At 43.4% G+C, this 15082-nt stretch overlaps 1 protein-coding gene across 5 annotated transcripts in view; it reads left to right on the forward strand.

Moving 5' to 3' along the window:
- Nucleotides 1-2309, forward strand: part of TMEM156 (transmembrane protein 156) — a 45187-nt gene extending 42878 nt beyond the window's left edge. For all 5 annotated transcript variants that reach the window (XM_071216954.1, XM_071216955.1, XM_004459385.4 and 2 more), the window contains one exon: nucleotides 1784-2309. In XM_071216954.1, the coding sequence (XP_071073055.1) occupies nucleotides 1784-1796 (13 nt within the window). In that variant the 3' untranslated portion in view covers nucleotides 1797-2309. The remainder of the gene's footprint in view (nucleotides 1-1783) is intronic.
- Nucleotides 2310-15082: the final 12773 nt, after the last annotated feature.

A 15082-nucleotide genomic window follows, 5' to 3' on the forward strand; every position in this document is an offset into this window, starting at 1 on the left:
AGGAAAACAAAACATGGAATACTGTATCTTGAAAGTAGTGACAGTGGCACTGCTACCTTCCCTAAGACTTAAAGGGCAAAGAATCCAGAGAGAAAGAGACAGAGAGTCACACCTACAGAATGAGGATGGGGAGAACTGTGATAGGAACTGTGACCTTGGGTCACAGGGTCCAATAGCCTGTGGTTGACCTGAAGAGAGGAAATAAATATCTCAACTTCTCTATTCTCCTGTCTCCTGTTGGTGTCCCCCATTGGCCAAACCCAACCAGAAGCACAGTACTCAGAGCCCTGTTGAGGCAGCCCTTAAAGACTGACTTCCCAGAGTAGCAAGATGGGTGGAAAAAAGTGGAGAGCAGGTCTGGAGGGGCAGCTCAGGATATCAGCCCCGCTGACTCGATACGCCAACCTGGAAACTAAGTGCCAAGGTTATGTTGGTGTTGCGGACTAGAGAGAGGCTTGGGCCTTGGCGTGATCAAGGTCTGCTGCTGTCTCAGAGATTCCTAAGTAGACTCTAATGTAATCATATCACTGTTTCAATGAAATATTACTGGATTTTATGCTTGATGCCCCTCACTCTGGACCTCATTCTAGTATGCTCAACCTTGCATACGGAGAGCTCGCTTTTGTTCATTCACCAACTGCTTTTTGAGCACCAGGTATTCTGCTACGCTTTGGCAAAAATAACAATGCAGTCAGTGGAGGAATTGCATTAGGAAACCCCCAATTCCAATACAGGGTGTTAAGTAACATGCTAGAAGTATTCACAGGGGGCTGAAGAGTATAATGAAGAGACATCTAATCCAGAGGTCATGGTGCTTGGCATGTAATAGATGCTCAATAATTGTTGAATGAATGGACAGCCAGCTCGCTGTCTTGCTCGTCTTCTTTAGAAGGCACTGGGAACCTCTGCTCCCTGCTTTGTTGTATCTCTCATTATGTTTTTCTTCCTCTGTCTCTTGTTGCATCATCTTGTTGTGTCAGCTTGTCATGCCTGCCCGTTGTGCCAGCTTGATGTCTTTTTTTTAAAGATTTTTTAAAAAATTTCTCTCCCCTTCCCCCCCGCTCCCAAGTTGTCTGCTCTCTGTGTCCATTCGCTGTGTGTTCTTCTGTAACCGCTTCTATCCTTATCAGCGCACTGGGAATCTGTGTTTCTTTTTGTTGCGTCATCTTGTTGTGTCAGCTCTCCATGTGTGCAGCACCATTCTTGGGCAGGCTGCACTTTCTTTCATGCTGGGCGGCTCTCCCTACAGGGTGTACTCCTTGCGTGTGTGGCTCCCCTATGCAGGGGACACCCCTGCGTAGCATGGCACTCCTTCTGACGCCCTATCCATTGAGCCAAGTCCGCTTCCCTCGATGTCTTCTTTAGGAGGTACTGGCAACCCAACCATGGACCTCCCATGTGGTAGGTGGTAATCCAATCGCTTGAACCACATCTGCTTCCCCAGTCAGTTTCATTTTATAGATGTGAAAAGTAAGCCACACATACACTGTGTGGCAGAGGCTGGAGGAGACCCCAGGTTTCCTAAGTCCCAGGCTTAGAAGTTTATGACCAAACCACTTTAACCACACTCCCTTCTTAGGAATATAAGGAAGTTCCATTGCATAACATAGGGTCAGAAAGAGTTCTTCATCAATGACTCAGGAAGGTTTTTGTTTTTCTTGTGGGTCACAGTTTGAGTAAATGGCTTTTAAATAGTTTTCCACCAATTCTAATTCAGGTTATACTTAAAAGTTTTGTGTAAATATCTGCCCTGTTTTTATTTTGTTTTGTTTTTCACTTTCAGATTTTCCTTTTGAATACTTCTGGACAATTTGGGGTGATCCCTTTTGAAGAATACTCATAGTTTTACTTTGGGAGTGAGTAAACTGGTAAATGTTCGGGTCCAGCTGAGGATGCACAATAGGAAAGCAATAGGAATGCTGACTGGGTGATGGAAACTAGCTGAATAGCACTCATTTGACCCACAAGATAAAGGCAACAAGAGCTTTTCCAGGAAACCGTTATGAGTCATGGAAAATAAGCTGATGAAACTTAGGGAAACAGTAAGCAAATACTCACTCTCCCTGTTTATCTGTCATTGTACAGCTTGGAATGGTCCCAAGCTTTTATTTTGAGGAGCCAAAGACAGGGTCAATGATGAAAATCCTTCCTCTCATTGACCCACATTACAGATTCTGATTTGATGATATTTCCCATCCAAATAGTTTGCTTCTACTTGGAACATTACTTAGGAGGGCCTGGGTTCTTTGGCACTGGGAATACTTTTTTAAAAATTCAAAGATACCCAAATAAAATGAATTTAATTTAAATTCTTGAGTATTTAAAACTAATAGCAAAAATATTTCCTCTGATTCTTTTGTCTTTTGTATCTTTTATACCTCTCATTGTATCAATAGTAAGTATAATTATTAATTACAATAAAAAGCATATTTAGGCAAGAGGGTAGCTCTTAACATAGAAAAATATAAAAATCTTCCCAAAGTTAAGGGGACCCCTAATCTCTAGGTATCATTATTTGGTTAAGTTCATATGCCAATTTGGCTAGGTTATGTTGTCCAGTTATTTGGTCAAGGAAGCACTGGTCTGATTGTTACTGTGAGGGTATTTTGTTGACCCTTGAGAATTCGACATCACCTTCCTTGAGTCCAACTTGTGGCCTGCCATTTGGAACTTGGACTTCCAATCCCCACAGTCATATGAACCAATTCCTATATTAATCTCTTAATATTTACATCTCCAATATATACATCTATATTTTTATCTATATAGCCTGTCAGTTGTTTCTCTGGAGAACTCTAATACAGTTAAAATGCTTATCTGAGTAGATTTCTAGAGTTTATTTAGCTGGAGGGTCAGATTTCATATTAGACAACTGAATGGAAATGAATATTTTGGCATATTCACAATTTTTTTTCTTTTGGCTCTCTATTCTTTTGCTAGATCACAAACTGAGATTCTAACTGTAAAATTTAGGTAGGGTTGAAGTTTTGACAAAAGGTATTCTACTATTCTTGCTTTTACTAGTCTATATATCCCTAATTAGTAGGTGAGTCAACCTCAGGCCTAGTAGTTTTCAGCAGGAGTTTAGGGGTGTAGCAGTTTGATATGGTTATGAATTCCAAAAATAGATATTAGATTATGTTTGTAACCTGGTCTGTACCTGGGCATGACTGAGTTATGAGTAGGGCTTTAATTGGGCCACGTCTTAGGCCTTTGAGTCCCCGCCCCTTGGTGAGTGGGGACTCACAGATAAAAGGCATGGCAAAGGACAGAGTTAAGGGTTCTTTACGTTGGATTTTGATGTTGGGGTTTGATGCTGAATTCTGAAGCTGGAGTCTCGGGGAAAGAGACAGAGCCATTCACCTGATAGTCTACAGCTGACCTTGTGGAGAAAACAGGAGCTGAGCCCAGAGAAACCCAGAAAGCCTGAACCCTCACAGACGTCGGCAGCCATCTTGTTCCAACACATGAAAGTAGAATTTGGTGAGGGAAGTAATTATGCTCACTGTCTGATAATGATTTCAAACAAAAGCTCTGGTTGCCATATTAATAATGGGCACTGACCAGCTAGCTATCTTAGCAACCTATTTTAAAATCTGCACAGCCTTTCCTGTTTCAATAAGCCTCCACCTTCCCCCAATGCTCCATGCTAGAGTTCACCTTGGGTGATGACATCCTAAAAGTATACTCCACTTCACTGGTTCCCAAAGTGTCAGCTTTTTGGTTACACCAAAACTAACTCATCAGTAAACTATAGTAGCAGTTAAGATTTCATGAAATACAAACACCAATCAATTTCTGGTATTTTGTATCAGCACCGCTTTGGCTGACTAATACAAGGGGTATCACACTTTTTGTGTATGGATATTTTACAATTTCTGAGGGTCAAATCAGTGTTTCCCAGCACATCACCTATTACGTGGAAATTGATAGGAACTTGGTTTACAAAAGGCATAAATGAAACTTCAATTTTCATTAAATTGTGACAGCTTTCTGGAAGCTAATAATTTCACTTATTTATTAAAAGAATATATTTTAACAGATACTGGGAAGCATACGAAAATGTGGATGGCTTACTCACTGCCCACAAGGAGCTTACAATCCAGTAGAGGAGTTAAGACATGCATACCACTAGCTGTAATACCAGACACGATAGGGTAAGATAGGTGTCATTTAAAGGGTGCAAGCTTCCTGCTGGAAATTCAGGGGTTAACAGAATAATTTCCAGTTGGGGGTAGGCAGGGCAGCCTTCTCCAGAGGGTAACTTTTTGAGCAGGGTCTTCAATTTTAGATAGATCAAATCTCACAAGCATGTACTTTCTCATCCCCTACGGTCCTTTTTTTTTTTTTTTTAAAGATTTATTTATTTTATTTAATTCCTCCCCCCCCCCCCCCCCCCCCAGTTGTCTGTTCTGTGTCTATTTGCTGCATCTTGTTTCTTTGTCCGCTTCTGTTGTCGTCAGCGGCACGGGAAGTGTGGGCGGCGCCATTCCTGGGCAGGCTGCACTTTCTTTGGCGCTGGGCGGCTCTCCTTACGGGGCGCATTCCTTGCGCGTGGGGCTCCCCTACGCGGGGGACACCCCCACGTGGGGGACACCCCTGCGTGGCACGGCACTCCTTGCGCGCATCAGCACTGCGCGTGGGCCAGCTCCACACGGGTCAAGGAGGCCCGGGGTTTGAACCGCGGACCTCCCATGTGGTAGACGGACACCCCAACCACTGGGCCAAGTCTGTCTCCCCTACAGTCCTTTTTGTACTTGGTATTTACAGTGATTTTTGTGGTTATTAATTAATGTCTGTCTCCCTCTCTAGACTGTAAACTACATGGGGCTCACCCCATGTATCCCTGGTAGCTAGTACCATGTCCCGCTCACAGTAGCTTCTTAATAAATGTATGTTGGATGAAGAACTATTTATTGAACCCCCATTACACGTCAGCATGTGATACGTGTCCCTTTGTTTCTTTGTCACAATGACTTCTCGAGACATGTGCAATAGCCCAGAGGAAGCCGAGGCCAATGGAAGTTCACCAGTTTGCCAGCCTCACGACCAATACGCGGATTCAGTCCTAGGTCTGAAAAGCCTGTCCTCCTCCTATGTCCAGCACTGCGAGGGAGAGACAGGGCAAAGGGAGCAGGTAGGAGGGGGTACCTGAGAAACCAGGCTCCCGCCAAGAGCAGCAGCGAGTCTCCCTCTTCGGCGTCAGAAGTGGCTGAGTTAATTGTGCTCTAGAAAAAGACACCTGAGGGGAATTGCTGCTAGGTGGCTGGTGCCAAGGGACTCCCGTAGCTTGCAGTTCTGCTCCCCTCCTCATCCAACAAACCCAGATAAAAATGAACTGCCCTGGCTCCTGGCATGATTCATAGCTTCCAATCCCCACCCTTAACCCTGGGCTTTAGCACATCCTGCATTCCATCCAGTTCCAGATCTGACCTTGACCTAGTCTCATGTGCATCTCCCTCCCTGCACCCTGCCCTCACCCCACCCCCAGTGACCTACCACTTAGTCCTATTTTTCTGGCCGTCACCCAGCCTTTCCTCCACAGCTGTGATTCCCACTCACCTCCTTAGCTCTGTGGGCTGCAGAGCAGCCAGGACTCTCACTCTGTATGGAACATGGTACCTGCAAGAAAGCTGTCCCAATTGTTCAGTAACTCAGTGGCCATTGTGGAATTAGAGTGGTGGAAGAGAGATAGGTGGAGAAGAGGGTGTGAAAAGAGAATTGGTGGTGCTTGGGGCTGAGAAAATGCAAGGGAAGAGACACAGATGGCAGCCCTCCTGAGTTCTATGTGGAGAAAACAGTAGTGCCCCAAATTATAACTGCTAGTTTTTAGAAGAATTTTCACTTGCCAGAGGATTCCCTCCAACCTCTCTATTTTCATCCTGGCCTTAAGTTCCACTCTTTCCCTTGCCTCTCCTCCACTTAGTCATCCTGGACGAAGCAGTCCCTCTTTAGACACACCTTCTCTGCCTTTCTTCCTAGGGCTACTACCTGTCTATCTCGGGAATCCTCTCTACCTGAGATGGATCAGTTGCTTTGTCCATGAAGCTTCCCCTGCTCACCCCAGTTGGAATGTCTTTTTGCTGTGTGCCCTAGGATTTAGTACTTTTACCACAGTACTTCTTGCATCCTTCCTTGAACCACAGATCCAGGTATTCGTGTCTTGTGTGATAGGAACTCACTTCTCCCTCATCTGCTCTTCCCTTGTAATGCTCATCTTGGTTAATGAAGTTCGACAGATGTTGGTTGTAAGTGCAGGATAGTGGTTTCTTCTAAGGCGGTGGGGAATAGGATGGGATTGGGGATCTACACACCAGGAACAATGAAACTCAGTGGTGGGTATATGAGAACTCATTGGGCCATGATTCCATGTAGCTTACCTATAATAAAAATATTCTTTTGTATCTACTCGATGTTTAATAAAACACAACTTAGAAAAAGACAATGGTCTTTGAACTGCATGCTTCTTTCTCTTCTCCCTCTGTCAGTACATAACTTCTCTCTCTTTCTCTTCCTGTGAGACTTGTGAGATAAAGACTTGGATTCAATTTTCTGATGTGGTTTATTCTCAGAATTTGACTTGGCTTACTTTCTTCTCTGTCTCCTTGTTTATTTCTTTCTTAACCATCTCCAATTATTCGTGCCATTCTGATGGATGGAGATCTTAGGATAATGAGTGGAAAGAAGTTCTTAAATTTTTTTGATCTAAAGCTATATTATCACATTAACCTAGAAGCAAGACAATCAAAGGGTAAAATTTAAAAATTCCTGTGAACTGGGCATCACGGACTTACTGCAGTAAAGACAGAGTAGTTGGTCTAGAAACTTCTGTGATTTGAAGGATAAAATGAAGTGTGCATACATGAGCAAGGAGAAAACCGGGCATGTGGCAACTATTTCAAAAAATAAAATAAAAAAAGGGTTAGTTAAATTTCTCCCCTGAGAGTTAAGACAGTTACCAGGGGGGCAGCTAAGGATAACATTGTGGTTTCCTGAAAGAGTAACACTTTGTGGGTCATCTGTGCCTCCATCTGCACAAAACACAAGCCTAAGTCAAAATGGCTTAAAGATAAGATGATTTATTACCTTCCCTAACAGGAAGTTCTGAATCAGGTACATCCGGGGTTGGTTCAGTCAAAGTTGCACATCATCAAGTACCCAGTTTCTTTCCCCTTATTCTCAAGGCCATTTTCAGCTTGATGGCTTTTGCTTCAGTCTTCCCTCTCATGGTCTCAAGATGAAATTGTACTAAATGGTGGTGCCACAGCACCAACAATCATCACATCCTTACACCACAATGCCCTTTTTAAAAGTAAAATCACCTTGACCAGAGGTTATCCCACTCCAACCCCCAGCAGTTTGTCCTCATGCCCTGGCAACTAGAACTGGGTTACAGACCCACCCAGTAAATGGCAGGAGAGGTGGGACCACCATGACTAGTTTAGATCCAATCAGTATTTAAGTGCAGGAGGGGAATTGGCCATCAGGATAAAAACAGGCTCTGTAAACATGGAAGAAGAAGAGATGGCTGCTGCTTGCCTCTCGGAAAGCTCCTCCTCCATTCCAAGGAGATGTGCAGAGACAAACGGATTGGAAACTCAGACCTAATTTTTCCACCAGAACAATCTCTTGAGGCAGGCTCAGGCTGTTCTGCAAGCATGTCTCAGTGCTCAGCATTTCTTGATGGGTGTCCACCACTGCGTGTGGAGACAATGTTGACGTGGGCCATCATCTCTATGCTAAGTTACATCCATTTTCAGATGGACTGTGATATGAGTGAGTGATATCACACGGACGGACTCAACACTGTAGTGAAATGCTGCACAGTAGCCACTACCCTTCTTCCAGAAATCCCACTCAGACTTCCTCTTGGGGATTTGCCTCTCTCACTCATTGAATGGCATCTTGGTGGAACTGCAAATCAAGGTTTCTTGTCTGCCTGCCAAGGGGTGGCATGTGTCCTAATCTAGGCCAATTTGATCCTTTATCTCAGGACTCTAAATTATGGGTGCAGTGACATGAGGATGGAAAAAATGCCTGGAACTTATTCATTTCCGTAGCACAACAGAGTCGTTCCTGCTTCTAGACATCCCCAGTAGACCTCCTGCCACCACCAAACTGCCTAGGTTCTGAGCCTGGATCTCCGGCCTCCCTTTGATTCCGGGAGCTGCCAGTAACATCCTTGCAAAAATATCCTCTTCCTGTTTAAGTTTCCAGAGTTGCTTTCTGTTGCCTGCTCTCCACAACATCAAACATCTATTTTATTTCATAAAGGCACAGGATGTCTGAGCTGTAAGAAATCTTACAGATTAATTCAACTTCCTCATTTTACAGCTAAGGAAACTGAAGCCCCTAGAAGATGAGGGTTTCACCCACGTTCACATCACAGAGCTCCTCAGTGGCATAACTGGGAATAAAGAAAAGATCTTCTTTTACCCAGGGAGGTGCAGGCTGCTGCTTCATGGTTTTTATTTTAATGCCTCTTTAGTATAAACTGTAAAAACTTCAGTCTATCCCTCTCTCTCTCTCTTTCTCTTCCTACCCTATAACAAAACTGCAGTGTTTAATGGAGGACAGTGACTTAAAAATAAACCCCCCATCCAAACTAAAAATTTGCTTGGTGTGGTTTAAAGACTTGTTTTCGGAGATAATCCTTCAGGGATTAGGCATTTGGTGAAGACAGGCATCGGTTTATATCCTTATATGGAGTCTTGCTTCTTTCCAGCTATCTGTAAATATTTATTCTCCTCTTACATGCAATTCATGTTTGGAAAGGAAGTGATTTGTTCTAGGGAAATATATGGGCTAGAATTCTGAAAGTAATCATTTACCACTCCTAAATCTGCCTCTGCTAGCTGTGTGCTTTTGGGAGCCTTTCCTTGGCTCATATATATTTTCAGTTGCTTTAGGGCTGTCCCAAAGACAGAGTTATCATAGAAATGGTAGCTCACACAACACAAAGTTAGCTCAAAAAGCCCAAGGGTGGGGCAGCAGTTGGTGAGGAAATGAAAGTAATTGTACTGATTATGTGCCATACACTATTTTAAGTTCTTTAGGTGTATTAATTCATTCACTTCTTAAAACCCTAAAAGGTAAATATTATTATCCTCATCCCCATTTTACAGCTGAAGAAATTAAGGCCAAGAGAGGCTAAGTAATTTACTCCACCAGGTCACACCGCATTTAAGTGGCAGAGTTGAGCTATGAACCCAGTTAGTCTGGTTTCAAAGTACATGATCTAGACTATGCTCTACTGGGTCTTTATCACTGAATCTCTTTCCATGAGGTAAAAATAGGTTATTTTTCTTAGGGAAAAAAATGTCTGATATAGACAAATGGGTATGTATCACAAATCTTTTACATCCCAACAATGCTCGGAAGATCTACTGACAAACAATACTCTATCACAAAAACCCCTACACAGGAAATGCTTCTCTTGCCTCTACTCACGAACCAAAGCATCTCTAACTAAAGAACTCAATTATTTGGTAATTGTGAGCAGATTGCACAAAATGAAACTTTTTGCTCTAGATGTTTGTAACGTTAGGATCAATAAGCAATTGTTTAGTTGATTTTTTTTAGAGTTTAATTCTTTTAACCCATCTCAAGATCCTCTGTGTGAAAAACACCAATTACAGTGAAAAATTACCCAAGAAATGATGAGGAAAGGGCTGTGAACCGAGCGCTTGAAAAGTCCTCTTTCCCCACTCTGGGTTCAAAACATGTTTTTCTACTTAACATTTGCTACAGAGAGACAGGAAATCGTCCCTCTTTCATTTCTGTTTTGGCAAACAGACAATGTTGGTTTTTTTAAAAGAACAATTTATCATAACAGAGTTCCACTGTGCCAAAACAAAACAACAGTACTTAATGATTACATTATAATGAGATTTTTTTTTTTTTGGTAGTATTCCTTATTCCCAGTAAAAAAACTAGTAGAAAGAAAAGATTTTTTAAAAAAACATTTTGCTTATTTTATTCCAGCTGTCTACATAACAGACTACTACTAAAAGAAAACTTTTCCAGGAAACAGTAATTGTTCCTTTTTTATAGAATAATTAGATCAATGTGAATGAAAAAGACTGGTTTCACAACCATGGTTTAGTGCTAGAATTTTCCTCAGAGACAGCAAGCACACAGAATCCTAGAGAATCTGTTTCAGCTGGTTGCACTGGGATGGGTGGGGGTTGGAGTAGAGGAAGGCGAGGGAAGGAGGAGAGAGACGATTATCCTGCTTCTCTAGGGAGCAGCCGGAGGAGCCCTGGGAATGTAGGCCTCCCCTCCCTGAGGGCCCAGGCTGGCCTACTGTGCCCCAAACAAGCCAGTGCCCGAGACTGCATCCTTCCTTCCAGTTTAACTGCACCACAACAGTAGAAGAGATTTAAACCTCACCCACTGTTTGTTTTAGTTTCCTGGCTGCTCAAACAAATACCACACAATGGGTTGGTTTCACAGCAGGAATTTATTGGCTCACAAGTTCGGAGTCTAGAAGGCTTGCTTCCTTCCCGGGGGGGTATCTTCTGGCTGGCTGGCAATCTTTGGGGTTCCTTGGCTAGTCCATTCTGATGGCACTGCACACGGCAGCTTCTTTTTTTTCAGGGTTCTGTTGACTTCCAGCTTCTGGCTGCTCCCTCTGCCTTCTGTGCCTGACTTTCACTCTGCTTTCATTTATTTATTAAGATTTATTTTTTATTTATTTCCCTCCCCTTCCTCTCTGCCCCCCCCCCCGGCTGTCTGCTCTCTGTGTCCATTTGCTGTGTGTTCTTCTGTGTCCGCTTGCATTCTTTGTCAGTGGCACTGGGAATCTGTCTCTTTTTGTTGGGTCATCTTGCTGCATCAGCTCTCCATGTGTGGCACCACTCCTGGGTAGGCTGAGCTTTTTTCGCGCGGGGCGGCTCTCCTTACGGGGTGTACTCTTTGCCCATGGGGCTCCCCTATGCAAGGGACACCCCTGTGTGGCCTGGCACTCCTTGCGCACATCAGCACTGCACACGGGCCAGCTTACCACATGGGTCAGGAGGCCCTGGGTTTGAATTCTGGACCTCCCAAGTGGTAGGTGGAAGCTCTATCAGTTGAGCCACATCTGCTTCCCCGCTCTGCTTTTAAAGGACTCCAGTAATCCGTATTAAAGCCCCACCAGATTCAGTTGGGCCACACCTTAACTGAAGTTAACACCTTGAAAGGCCCTTACTTACAGTGGGGCCACACCCACCAGAGTGTGGATTGAGAGCAGGTCCAATCTGGGGTACATAATTTAATCCACTACACCTACTATCTTGGCACTGAGGACTAGTTTATTAGAAGTTTTTTCAGTGAAATTTAATTTATGTCCATTATGTATTCAAGCCCTGGATGAGCTGCCTTTTGATTATTAACATATTGCCAAAGTGGGAGTATTTTATTTATCCATCCATTTGTGAATACTAACATTTTTCGTATGCAAGGCACAGTCTGAAAGCAGAGACAGGTAACCCAAACAATTGCAATATTGTCTGAAAGGGATAACCTGGGCTTTAATTCCTTGAGAATTTTTAATCTATTCTCAATTTCCAGTGTCAAGCCAGGTGCCCGAATGCGTGTTTGTTGACACGATGAATATGCGAGCTCAGAAAAGGGACACCTAAATCAAGGTAGAAGACAGAAATGAGGGAAGACTTTCTGGAAGAGGGGATACAAGCCTAGTCTTGAAGGATAAGTTGCCAGGAAGGAAGGATCACATATAAAGGCAATTGGACAATGATGTATAGAAAAGAGGGTTCTAATTCAAGGTCTAATGTGCCCTCCCCCCCACCCCCACGCTCTTGAAGTGCCGTGAAGATACAGGTATGCTCTCATTGCAAACAGTAACTATGCTATTCTCTATTCCAAGGACATTGTAGCAATTAACATGTGAGGGAGGTGTTGGAGTTCTGCAGGGGAAAACTGACAATACTGTGATCTATTGTGATATTTTCACACTATATGATTTGAGATTGTAACTGCTTAGCCAATTAAAGCTAAGCAGGCAAGCCTTAAATGCTACTGCACATCTGAAAGAATGATTTATTACACCAAAGACTATTGAAATAAAGGGAAGCCGGATTGCCTTTTGAAAACTACCACCATAGGCAGCTGTTAAGACGTGCTCCAGAACCAGGCTTCCCTACCTGGGAAATGTTGCACCTTAAACCCCCACTTGGAGAGTTCCATTGCACAATAGTAAACTAAAGGGCTGGGAATGTCTCTAAAGTTAAAGGAAAAAAAAAAGCTTATTAATGGCTACCATAGGCAGCTGTTAAGACGTGCTCCAGAACCAGGCTTCCCTACCTGGGAAATGTTGCACCTTAAACCCCCACTTGGAGAGTTCCATTGCACAATAGTAAACTAAAGGGCTGGGAATGTCTCTAAAGTTAAAGGAAAAAAAAAAGCTTATTAATGGCTAAACAAACACACTTGCCAGGAAAATCCTTGTTTTTCCTTTATAAACAGTGGTCGCTCAATGCCAGTTCTTGAATCATCACTGAAAGAAATAGTGAGACACGATGTGTTAGTCAGGGTTCTCTAGGGAAACAGAACTGTAAATAGTATGAGATTTTATAAAATTGTCTGGCATGGCCGTGGGGATGCACAAGTCCAAATTCCGTAGGGCAGGCTGCAAGCCAGGGACTCTGATGGAGGTCCTCGATGAGTTCCCCAGGAGATGCTGGCTGTCTGAAGTAGAGATGGGGATTCTCTCACTGAATACTGAAATCATTCTCCTTCAACTTAAAGACATCACTCATTGCTGAAAACAGTCTCCTCAGTTGATTACAGATGTATCAAGCCACAGATGCAATCAACTCACTGATGACTGAAGCCCATGAAAAGCCACTGTGTTACAATTCGCCCAGTGCTTGTTTGACTAAACAACTGGGCAGCATTACCTGGCCAAGTTGACACATTAGCCTAATCTTCACACTGGAAGACATATGGAATTCCACCCACTGTTGTGGTGGAGGCCCAGCATCAAATTAAAATAGGTGTAGTCTGCTAGACCATTATACTATAGCCAGGTTAAAAAAAAATCCAGTCAAGTATGAATTCCATGCAAGCACAGTTTTATTTGTGGTCATGATGCTACACGGGTTTTAGCGATGCATTGGTCTATGTCATCATGAACATTGTTGAATCTTTCCATTGATCTGGGTCTCTCTTGGGTCCCAATCAATGCATAGCAGCAGCGGCATGAGTTAACCTGTCACCACACATAGGTGAGGGGAGCACAATGCAAAGGGCAACTGAAAGGATCTCTGTAGGTCTCAGGCTTGAGACACATAGGAGGACTTGTTGAAGGCGCCTGAAAAGGAAGGCAGATTGTAAAGGGCCTTGAGTAGGCATTTTCCTGAATGCTGGGGTGAGCCAGGGAAGGCTTTAATCAGAGGAATAACCAACCATATTTGCACTTTCGGAGAGACCACACTCCTATTAGTGTCATGGATGGATTGGCAGGGGAGTGAGAACAGCACGGAGTCCAGGCTGGGGTCCATTACACCAGTTCACAGGGAAGATGAGAAGAGAGTGAAAGCAATGCTGAGGCACAGGGATGGAGGAAGAAGATGCTAAGAAGGAGTAACCGACAGAACTGAGAAACCGATTGGGCGTTGAGGCTGAGGAAAAGCCACAAACCTAGGGCAATCGCTGGATTTCTGGAAGAGGTAACACTATACATTTCAGCTAAAACAGGGAATGGAGGAGAAAGGAGAAAGATGTTGAGATAAATTTTGGACATATTAGTTTCCTAGGATTGTCATGATGAAGTACCATAAATGAGGCTTAAAACAACCAAAATGCATTCTCTTACAGCTCTGGAGGCCACAAGTCCAAAATCAAGGTGTCAGCAGGGCCATGCACCTCTAGGCTCTAGGGGACAATCCTTCCTTGCCTTGTCCAGCTTTTGGTGACTCCTGGCATTTCCTGATTTGTAGCAGCATCACTTAATCTCTGCTTCCATCTTTATGTGGCCTCTTCCCTTGTGTCCGTACCCTCTCCTCTAATTACAATGACACTAGTCATTGGTAGGGCCTGTGGTAGGTTGAAGTATTGTTCCCTAGGAAAACATGTTATTAATCTTTTTTATTTTATTTTTAAAGAAGCTTCAGATTACATAAATGTTACATTGAAAATATTATAGGGTTTTCCTATATATTCCATTCCTCCCCCCCCATGCTTTCCTTCATTAACATCATCTTTCATTAGGGTGGTACATTTATTACAATTGATGAACACATACTGAAGCATTGCTACTAATCATGGTCTTTGGTTTACATTATGGTGTACACTTTGTACCAAACGTTTTTATAGGTTTTGACAAAATGTGCAATGGCCTGTATCCATCATTGCAATATCATGCAGAATAATTCTGATGTCCCCAAAATGCCCCAATGTTACACCAATCTTCACTGTCCTTCCCCTTGGAACCTCTGGTGACTTGTAACATTGATATACAAGCAGTGGTCACTGGATGTTCTTAATCTTAATCCATTCCTGTGGTTGTGCCATTGTATATAGCTCCTTTTGAAGATGTTTTTAGTTAAGGTCTGGCCAACTGAATCAGGGAGTCCTTTATAAGCAGAATGAAATTCAGACACAGATTGAGCTATGGGAAGAAGCTGGCAATCAAGAGAACGAGGAGATGCCCTTGAGGTGAGCCAATGCCCATATGAGTGCCCACGTGGCAAGCCAGGTGCCCACACGAGTGCCTGTGTGTAAGCTACTGCCTGCACAGCAAGCCAAGCGCCCACGTGGTAAGCCAGTGTCTGCGCAAGTAAGTCACAGCAAGATGACGACGCAACAAAAGAGAGACAAAGGGGAGAGTCAAGGTGAAGTGCAGCAGAGACCAGGAACTGAGGTGGCACAGTTGACAGGGAACCTCTCTACATCAGAGTTCCTCCCAATCAAATCCTGGTGAATCCTAGAGGAGAAAAAATGAAAAGAGAAGACAAAAAGAGAAATAGATACAGAAGATCACACAGCGAATGGACACAGACAGCAAAAACAGCAGGGTGGGGGAAGGGTGAAATCAATCAATCTTTTTTTTTAAATTAAAAAAGAGAAAAAGGAGAGG

This window comes from Dasypus novemcinctus, chromosome 1, assembly GCF_030445035.2.
Source record: "Dasypus novemcinctus isolate mDasNov1 chromosome 1, mDasNov1.1.hap2, whole genome shotgun sequence".
NCBI classification, from domain to species: domain Eukaryota; kingdom Metazoa; phylum Chordata; class Mammalia; order Cingulata; family Dasypodidae; genus Dasypus; species Dasypus novemcinctus.